At 41.7% G+C, this 9,828-nt stretch overlaps 1 protein-coding gene across 1 annotated transcript; it reads left to right on the top strand.

Moving 5' to 3' along the window:
* Positions 1 to 8,197: 8,197 nt before the first annotated feature.
* LOC100766431 (signal peptidase complex subunit 3) lies at positions 8,198 to 8,928 on the top strand. The gene has a single exon (XM_027433056.2). It carries the CDS (start codon positions 8,357 to 8,359, stop codon positions 8,906 to 8,908), a length of 552 nt encoding a protein of 183 aa, XP_027288857.1. The 5' UTR covers positions 8,198 to 8,356; the 3' UTR covers positions 8,909 to 8,928.
* Positions 8,929 to 9,828: the final 900 nt, after the last annotated feature.

The following is a 9,828-nucleotide window of genomic DNA, read 5'->3' as shown; positions in this document are numbered from 1 at the left end:
CACCCTGACTTGCTTCAGTGATGGACTGTGATCTGGGAGTGTAAGCCAAAAAAACCCTTTCCTCCTGTATTTAGTTACCTTTCTACTGCTTTGATAATGCACCATCACCAGGTAACTTATAGAAGAAAGCATTTAATTTGGGCTCACAGTGACAGAGGGTAGTAGAATCCATGATCACCATAGTGAGGAGTATAACAACAGACAGGTGGGCATGGCATTGGGACACTAGCTGAGAGCTTATACCTGATCTACAACCATGAAGCCATGGGAGGGGCTGCTAAGGCATGGGGTTTTGAAACCCCAGTGACACACCCCCTCCAATATAACTACATCTCTTAATACTTCCCAAACTTCTACCAATTTTGAGACATATGTTCAGATATATAAGCATATGGGGGCCATTATTGTTCAAACCAAAATGCTTTATCATAGCCACACAAAAGCAAATATTATATATCTTAATTAGGGTTCCTATTTCTGTGATGAAATACCATGACCAAAAGGCAAGTTGGAGAGGAAATGGTTATATTTGGATTACACTTCAATATCACTGTTTATCATTGAAGGAAGTTAAGACAGGAATCCAAACAAGGCAGGAACCTGGAGGTAGGAGCAGATGCAGAGGTGTCTGCCTTGTTTGGATTCCTGGCTTGACTTCTTTCACAGCAACCTCTGTCCCCCATGGTACAGTGCTCTCAAGGAGTGGGACAGCTATGTGGGAAGTCACTCCCTGAAACAAGTCTGGTTTGTGAAGCAGCTACTTGCTGAGCCAGGATAGAGGAATATTTGTGTAAAACTGCATGATAGGTCCCTTCTCAAGAAAGTTCCTGGTGGTAGCACCTTGGGGTTTTCTTCAAGATGAAGTGAGTTACCTTTCCAAAGTAAGACTGATTTCTAGTTTCTTTTCTATTTACACTATATGCATATAAGAGTTATGAAAGTTTCACTGTGAGAAAACTATGCAAATATAAGTAAATTTGCACATTTTTTAGTTTTAAAAATGAGGGTGATCTGGAGTCAATTCATAGTGATTCTCTGCAGTCTGATTTTAAGATGGATAAAGGGACAAATAACTTGCTTGTTTCACTTGTAAGTATTGCCAAATCTTTCTGTGAAGATTGTCTTAGCATGCCATCCCTCAGGACTGTGTGTGCTTATGGTTAACATTTTCCATCTGAGGAAGATGGAACAGATATACAAAGTCTGACTGGGTTTCCTTTTCAAATTCTAGAATTATTCCAGGTGATAAGAATCATGAAGTTGGACCATTATTGAGTTCAAATAGACTAAGTTTAATATTCGTGATCTTTGACAAAAAAGATTTTATGGAATCCGCCCTCCAGATTTAGCCATTATCATCCTCATTTACTCATCTTCACTCATCTAGGATTCACTGACAATTTCCCTAGCTGCCTTGCTTCCATTAGGCTCCTTGATATTTCTCTATATACTCATCCATTGAAGTAGAACATTCTGTCTCATTGCTGGATTCTCAGGTTGTATTTCTTATCTGCCTGTCTCCTCCCATCTGATATGAAACAGTGCTCAGTTTTGTAGCCTTAGGGGGTCTCATTAGGTTCATAGAGTGCTATAACCCGAGGAGATAGCATGATTAATATTCAATTTGAGTAAGTTTTTAAAGTTTGTATTGAGAGGCATTTTTTTTTTTTTTTTTTTTTTTTGGTTTTTCAAGACAGGGTTTCTCTGTGGCTTTGGAGGCTGTTCTGGAAGTAGCTCTTGTAGACAAGGCTGGTCTAGAACTCACAGAGATCTGCCTGAAGAGGCGTTTTTTGAAAGACACATGTTCTGAAATACTGTTCATCATCTGTTTTAATGGCAACCTTACGAGGAAGCTCTTTTGTTTTGGCACATATAGACAGGACTCTTTCAAAAAAGAGTTTCACTTCTTGGACTGTCCAACGCAGCATCATAAGGTCAACACATTTTCCAGTTTTTGGTTTTAATAATAAAAAGCATTTTTCTTCTCCTTCTAGCCCAGTCACCAGCTCTCTCTAATATCACCATTTATCAAAGACTTATTATATCTTAAGTGAATGTGTGAATGCATGCATATATGTGCAGTGTTTATTTGTGCCAGGTGCCTTCAGGATTTGCATGCAGACATCTGATCCCCTGGATGGTGGTTGTGAGCTTCCATGTGGATGCTAGGAACCAAATTAAATTCTTTGTGAGAACCACAAGTTCTCTTAACTGTAGTACCATCTCTCCAGCCTCCCTCTAATATCACCATTACAATACACATAGTGGATAGATGTATCATTTTTCATAGATCTTTTTTTATGTCTTAATTGGCTCAGAGCTCAAATGTGAAATTATATTTTGAGATCTTATAATGATACAATCAATACAGAGAAAGATCATAGGGAGAAAATGTGAATTGGACAGGTATGTATGTATGTGTTTAGCATGGAATCTTCCTTGATGCTGACAAGGAATGGGGAAGGAGAGCTGGGAGCTTACTGAAGACCCGACCTTGAGATGCAGAGCAGAACACACACTTGCTCTGAGCAGACTGTTTTCAAGAGTTTTGAAGGAACACTGCTTGGGCTGAGCAACTCCTTGTTACCCTTGCAAACACACTAATCAGGTAAGAGATTGCCAAGACACAAAAGGCATAATATATAGAGAGGTAGGAGTTGGTTCATGATTGAAACACCTTTAAATGGATGAGCATATCAAGAATGGAGACTAATAATTTTATTGGGATTGCATTGAGTCTTTAGATTGGGAAAAATTAACGTAAATAATTCAAGTATTCTGACCCATGAACAAAGTGTGCCTTCCAATCGACTGGATCTTTTTAATTATTGTTGCAAAATCTTGTAGTAGTTATTCTACATGCATAATTGCTTGCAGATTGATTATCCACACAGATACATCATACTTTCTGGTGATTTTTTTATTTTCCAACTTTTTTATTTGAATTAGAAACAGGATTGTTTTACATGACAATCCCAGTTCCCTTCTTCCACCCGTCCCCCCCTACCCCCGCCAACTAAAACCTTATCTGTCACATATCTTTTCTGCTCCCCTTGGATGGTGAGGCCTTCCATAGGTGTCATCAGAGTATTTTGTATCCTTTGGGATAGGGCCTAGGCCCACCCCCATGTGTCTTGGCTCAGGGAGTAGTCCTCTATATGGAATGGGCTCCCAAAGTCCACACCTGTGCTAGGGATAAATACTGGGCTTCTACAGGAGGTCTCATACATTTCTGAGGTTTCCTCACATAAACCCATGTTCCTGGGGTCTGGATCAGTTCCATGCTGGTATTCCAGCTATCACACTGGGGAGCAAGAGTTCCTGGGTGTTCAGGTCAGCTGTTTCTGTGGGTTTCACCAGCCTGTTCTGGACCTCTGTGCTCTTCACTGGTCCTTCTCTGCATCTGGGTTCCAGTTCAGTTCGGTGATTAGTTATGGGTGTCTGCTTCTACTTCCACCAGCTGCTGGATGAAGGCATATGAGTCAATCATCAATCTCATAATCAGGGGAGGGCATTTTAAGGTAGCCTCTCCTCCGTTGCTGAGACACTTGTACAGCCACGTTGGAAATCAGTATGGCGACTCCTCAAAAAAAAATGGGAATCAGTCTACCACAACATCCAGCAATTCCACTCTTAGGTAGGCATACCCCCAAAAGAAGCACATTCATACAACAAAGACATCTGTTCAACGATGTTTATAGCAACACTATTTGTAATAGCCAGAAACTGGAAGTAGCCTAGATGCCCCTCAACCGAATAATGGATAGAGAAAATGTGGTACATTTACACAATGGAGTACTACTCAGCAGAAAAAAAAACAATGGAATCTTGAAATTTGCAGAAAAATGAATGGATCTAGAAGAAACCATTCTGAGCGAGGTAACCCAATTGCAAAAAGACAAACATGGTATGTACTCACTCATATGCAGATTTTAGACATAGAGTAAGGATTACCAGCCTACAATCCACACTGCCAAAGAAGCTAATAAACAAGTAGGACCCTAAGAGAGACATACATGGTTCCCTGGAGAAGGGGGGGTGCAAGATCTGCTGAGCAAATTGGGAGCATGGGAAGAGAGAGGAGTGAGCTAGGAGAATGAGAAGGGGAGAAGAAGAGGGATGCCGAGGACATGAGGGAGCAGAAAGTATGAGTCAGGGGAAGAATACACGATAACAAGAATGGAGATATCATAATAGAGGGAGACATTTTTGGTTTACAGAGAAATCAGGCACTAGGGAAATGTCTGGAGATCTTTCTGGTGATTTTTAAATGACAGAAATTTAAAATACAAAAACAGGCTATCATATAATCCCCCCCCAAATTTTCAGTAACCAAATACATAATGGTAGTTGTTTGGGGGAAAGTTGTTAGAAGCACAGTTCTAGCTTGTAAAAGGTACTCCTTGCCTAACACCCATTTTCTTGTATTTCCACATATGCTGTAAGAAGTCATTGAAAATATACAGAAACTAGGGATCAAAGTATCAGTTTTTATCTGTTGTCAATCTACAGAAAAATAAGCTTTTGAGAGAATATAGTTCAGTATTGTTTAATTAATATATATGGTTCAAAATGAATCTGTTCAAAGGTATGTTTTTTTTTTTTTTGTTTTTCACCTTCCAGTAAATTCACCATAATGCATTCCCAGTATCTTGGGTGGTGAGACAGAAGGGAAGATGTATGTATGTGGGTATGTGTGATCATATGAATGTATGGATATTTATGTTGCAGGAATGTTTATCATGAGAAATACTTGAAATTAATTAACCCGGCATGTCATTCTTACCCAGATCCTAACACATATTAGAAATAAGATTCGTGACACTGTTGTTTTCCAGATCTCCTTGGGCAATGTGGTTACTATGACAACTCAGTGCCTTCTATGGATATTGATGCCAACTATGCTTCCACTTATGATTTTTGCCTGCATACCTTATCACTATGATGTCATCATGTGTTGTTATTTTAATTATGATTTTCTTCTAAAATTATTGTTTGACATTTGAGATGTGGTAGAAATTTTTCCTGCCCATTTATTCATTTATAATGTTTGACTCAATCTGACTTGAGTCACATTTTTCTCAGAAGTTAACCCCTTTTTATTAATACATACATATATAATACATATACTAACATTTCCCACAATTTAGTCAATAAATTCCCCTGTAAGGTGACATCAATATTAAGTTGATACCTTCCTTTCCAGAATTCCTTGAGCATTTACGTTGCTGTTTAAAACTATCTCATTTGTATAAAGGGAATAACACAAACTATCTCAGAAGATAGCTTTTAAAACTGTCTAAAAATAGCAACGTGCAGTGTACAGTATCTAGTCTACCCTTAACATGTGGGACTTCCTTGCACTTTGCCTCCTTTATTCAGTGAAAGCAATACCTCTGACATCAATATCATGGACTGACTACATAATAACCAGGGATAAGCCCCCATATCTGTTAGGTGGGTCTTGGTTCCACTGTTTGGTGTGTAGGAGGAGTTGTAGGATGAAGCTGGGAAGAGGAAAAAGCATCGTTCCACAGTTTCCAGTGAAGTGATTCTACCTTCCCTCTTTGCATATTTTCATCTCTGTTCCACACGCTTTCTTTCCTCTTCCCCTGTCTTTTACTATAGCATCAGAGAAGAGTGCTTAATCTGCCCTGCAGAATCTGAGGCTCAGAGTGAAGAAACAAGTTTATTGTAGACTTGTTAGAAAGGCTCCCAAAAAGATTGGGTCTCCTACATGGGGACACTTTTAGTAAGAAACTACCCCTCCACCAGTCTCCTCCACACAAGCAAATAACAATTGTGAACATACCCAAAAACACAAGGAATACTCTGGAGTTGTGATCCTACATGGAAAAGCACCCTGTCAGTCTCAGGTGAAGGGAAGGACCAGGGAACTCTTTAGAGTAACTGTATCAGCAGATGCTTCAGAAATCCTAGAATTCTGCATTAAATCAATAGTACATAAACTTGTGCTGTTTAGGACAGGCAAGAGTGAAGATTCTGCTACCCAGAATCAGGGGCTCATACAGAAGAAGCCAGTGAAGTGTCAACTCTGTGAGACATGTTAAGCGAGTAAGAGTGAAGACGTCAGTTTCATCTTTAGGGCAGTGGGTAAGGAGCTACCTAGAACTAGCCTCGTCTAAACAAAAGGATCAGAATACCAGTCCTTCTAATGAGCAGGGCTACTCTCTAGACTTTAGTGATCCCAGGTGGAGAAGATCCCTGCGTTCTCAGGTGGATTAAGTGACTGGGGCGCTTGGATCAATTACATTAATAAAGACTTTTCAGGTGTCCCCAAACTCTGCATGGTACCATTAAATTAGTTGAATTAGAATGTTGATGAATAAAGTCAGGATTTTTCTAAGGGTGGAAACTTTCACCAAAATCTTCTGGTCGACTTTTCACCTACCTGTGCAGATCTTGTCTGCTGGACCTGGGATCTGAGGACCTGAAAGAAAGGGGCAGAGTACAGTCTAATGCTGTAGATAACCTGTCTTCACTTTCAGTGTATTTCTACACAAAGAAAGCAGTGGCCCCAGGACAGTTGTTTGAGATCAGAAAAACATATAAGTAAATGCCAGTGAGCGCATGCCAAACATTAATGAAGCAGCCCTTTCCCAGAACTTTCTCAGGACAGGCCAATTGAAATACAAATGCCTGGCACATACTATAGATTTCTCTGGGAAATCATGTAAGCAAGGCAGAGGTCCATATCCAGATTCAGGGAACACTGACCAGATTGGGTTCTACAGCTGTGTTCTGAAATCCAACTAAAATAAACATGTCTTATAAATTGAATGTAAATGTTTGTCACGGGAGGCCCAAAATCACATGCAAGAACAATCCAGGGAACCAAAAATGCACCTGAGGTAAAAAGGCCCTCTGCCTTTTTTCCTGGAGTCTCTCACACAGTTGCCCAAGGCATTTTTGCCTTGCATCATTCCTTTGACCAAGTTGGGACACTTGTGCTGGTGCTTATTAAACTTGAAGATATTTGGGTCTATTTCAAGCCTTCTGAACAAAAACTATGGAATTGGGCTGGGTAGTTTCCACCTGATTCTCATATTCATTGACCTTTGAAAAGCACTGATGCCTGTTTGCAACAAGATTACGCAGTATCGAAAATCAGTTGGTGTGGTATTTCATTGTTCACAGTTGTAAAATTTCTGTCTTGAGTATCAGTAGTTCCTTCACTTTATTAATAATCATCCAGTGATTTCTATACAAAGCACTGGCTGAGGTACTGGGAAAGCAGCAAGAAGAACATGACAGGAAGGGCCCTGGATCTGTCATTGTAGTACACTGACAAATCTGTGTAAGGAAACAATTAACCGGGCAAGTTATGTGGGATTTGTGTTTGCAGAAAATAAACATGGAAAACATCTTATTAAGTTAATTTTTATTTAAATTAAAAACAATCTTATTTTACATACCAATCCCAGTTCCCTTTCCATATTGAACCAGGGATTACATGCAGACTTGTCAGTGAAGGCCTTTCCTGGAAAGGCTTTAGAACCCAGTCCTGAATGATAAGACAAAAGGCAGGGACAGGTCATGTCTTGGTGTGCTTACACTGTGTGTGCTCCAGTTGACCCAGGAGCCGAGGGCAAGTCCAGTGGCTGGAGCCTGGCAGACAACACAGGCTGATGGGGGCTGAGGTGGAAAGGGCAGATGCAGCAGACTCTGGGCCACATGTGTGACACTGTGACTGTCCTTTGAGTGTGGAGGATCCCAGTGGGGGGGGGCTGTGGGTGTTGGGTGTGAGATGACCTGTAGGTGATGGCTGGTCTGTGTGCAGAGAATGGAGTGCAGAGAGGCAGGATGGGCTGGGAGAGGGAGGAGTACCGGGATCAGGAGCCTGTTGCAGAAGGCCAGGGGAGGGACTAGGATGTATGGAAGCCATGATGCAGCAGTGTGCATAGGGAGGGGGTTCTCTGGACCGGGCTTTGGGCGCCAGATGGGACCTTCAGTGAGTGTGTCTGGGTGTGGGGGGATGAGGTAACTCAAGCACCCCACCCCACCCCCACCCCACCCCGCCTCTTGCGCCCGCCCGGGCTTATTGAGCCAGGCAGCCACAGGGGCTGCTGTTTTCTATCAGATGCTCCAAGCACCTCAGACTAGCAGCAGACAGTGGTTGTAGGGTTAACCAGTGACTTGGAAAAAAAGGAAAGGCATCTTGGGCGGTGCGCGCTCCAGGGACGCGTGCGCGCGCGCCCAGCATTCCGCGCGAGCCAGAAGGCAGAGGGAACGCAAGCAGACTGCACGCCGTGCCCAGAGAGCGAGCCCGAGCGAGCGAGCCAGCCACCAGGAGAGCGAGCGCCGGTGGAAGCCGCGTGGAGGGAGCCGCCTATTGATGCCAAAGATGAACACCCTGTTGTCGCGGGCAAACTCGCTGTTCGCCTTCACGCTGAGCGTCATGGCGGCAGTCACCTTGGGCTGCATCCTCACCACCGCCTTCAAAGACAGAAGCGCGCCAGTGCGCCTGCACGTCTCCAGGATCCTGCTCAAAAAAGTGGAGGACTTCACTGGACCCCGGACAAAAAGCGACCTGGGCTTCATCACGTTCCACATCTATGCCGACTTGGAGAAGACTTTCGACTGGAACGTCAAGCAGCTCTTCCTTTACCTCTCTGCAGAATACACCACCAAAAGCAACGCCGTGAACCAGGTGGTCCTCTGGGACAAGATCCTTCTGCGAGGCGAGAACCCCAAGCTGGATCTGAAAGATGTCAAAAGCAAGTATTTTTTCTTTGACGACGGACACGGTCTCAAGGGAAACCGGAATGTCACTTTGACTCTGTCCTGGCAAGTTGTACCGATTGCTGGCATTCTGCCTCTTGTGACTGGATCCGGACGCGTGTCTGTCCCGTTTCCAGATTCATATGAAGTAGCCAAGGCTTTCTGAAGAACTCTTTCTCTCTCTCTCCCTGCGTCTGAATTAGGGACATCTGTGTGCTTAAGGAATCAAAGTTAAAAAGTGTCCAGAATCTGAAGGAACTCGTGTTATAAGAACCTGTTATTTTGTGTGTGGCCTTCGTGCATGTTCATATTTAGAAGCAGACTTTTATTCATTTCTTTGTAAAGCATGCTTGATTCCTGAAAAACAGCTAATATGATTATTTGTTAGATGTTATAAGTGGTGGAAATAAGGTGACTAACAACTGTTTCTGGAGTGAATACATCTTTAATCTGTAAATCCTTGTTACATATTTAATGCCTATTTGTCTAAGAATATGGGTCTTTCCAGGTTTTTCCCTACAAACGTTTTCATGCTTTACATCTTTTTTTTAAAAAAATAATGTTTTATGTTGTCATTTAAAGTTGAAAATGTTTGCATGACTTCCCAATGAATGAAGCCTGGTTCATTGTGTATACTTACTACCAATGGATGCTAATTATGTACAATTCTTAGAAAGTCTCCATTTTAACAATTTTTGCAGTAATAATAATACCCATAGTTTAGTTTTCCATTTACAGACTCTCTTATATGTTATTGTATTCTATCGAAAATAATCTAGTTATGTATAGAATGCAAACATAGGCTCTTTGCAGATGAAGACTGTGAAACACTGATGATGGGGAACCCATGCTTAAACAGGTAGCAAAGAATGGAGTCAACTTTGACCTTGGGTTTATGATTCCCTGGGTTTATTCCATCTCTTATGCCTGAGATGACATTGTAGTACAATTTGGTTTATAATTAGCATTGTGTTTGTGAACCCTGAAACCTTTTGTCTTGATATTTCTGATATTACGCAAAAGTAGCTTGTGCTCAAGGTGTTTAAAAACACTGCTATAGAAATTATATTTCCTTTCACTCTCTTT

The sequence above is a fragment of the Cricetulus griseus genome, chromosome X, assembly GCF_003668045.3.
Source record: "Cricetulus griseus strain 17A/GY chromosome X, alternate assembly CriGri-PICRH-1.0, whole genome shotgun sequence".
In the NCBI taxonomy this organism is placed as follows: Eukaryota; Metazoa; Chordata; class Mammalia; order Rodentia; family Cricetidae; genus Cricetulus; species Cricetulus griseus.
The sequence above is the reverse complement of the archived record's forward strand: the minus strand, read 5'-3'. Positions and strand labels throughout refer to the sequence as shown.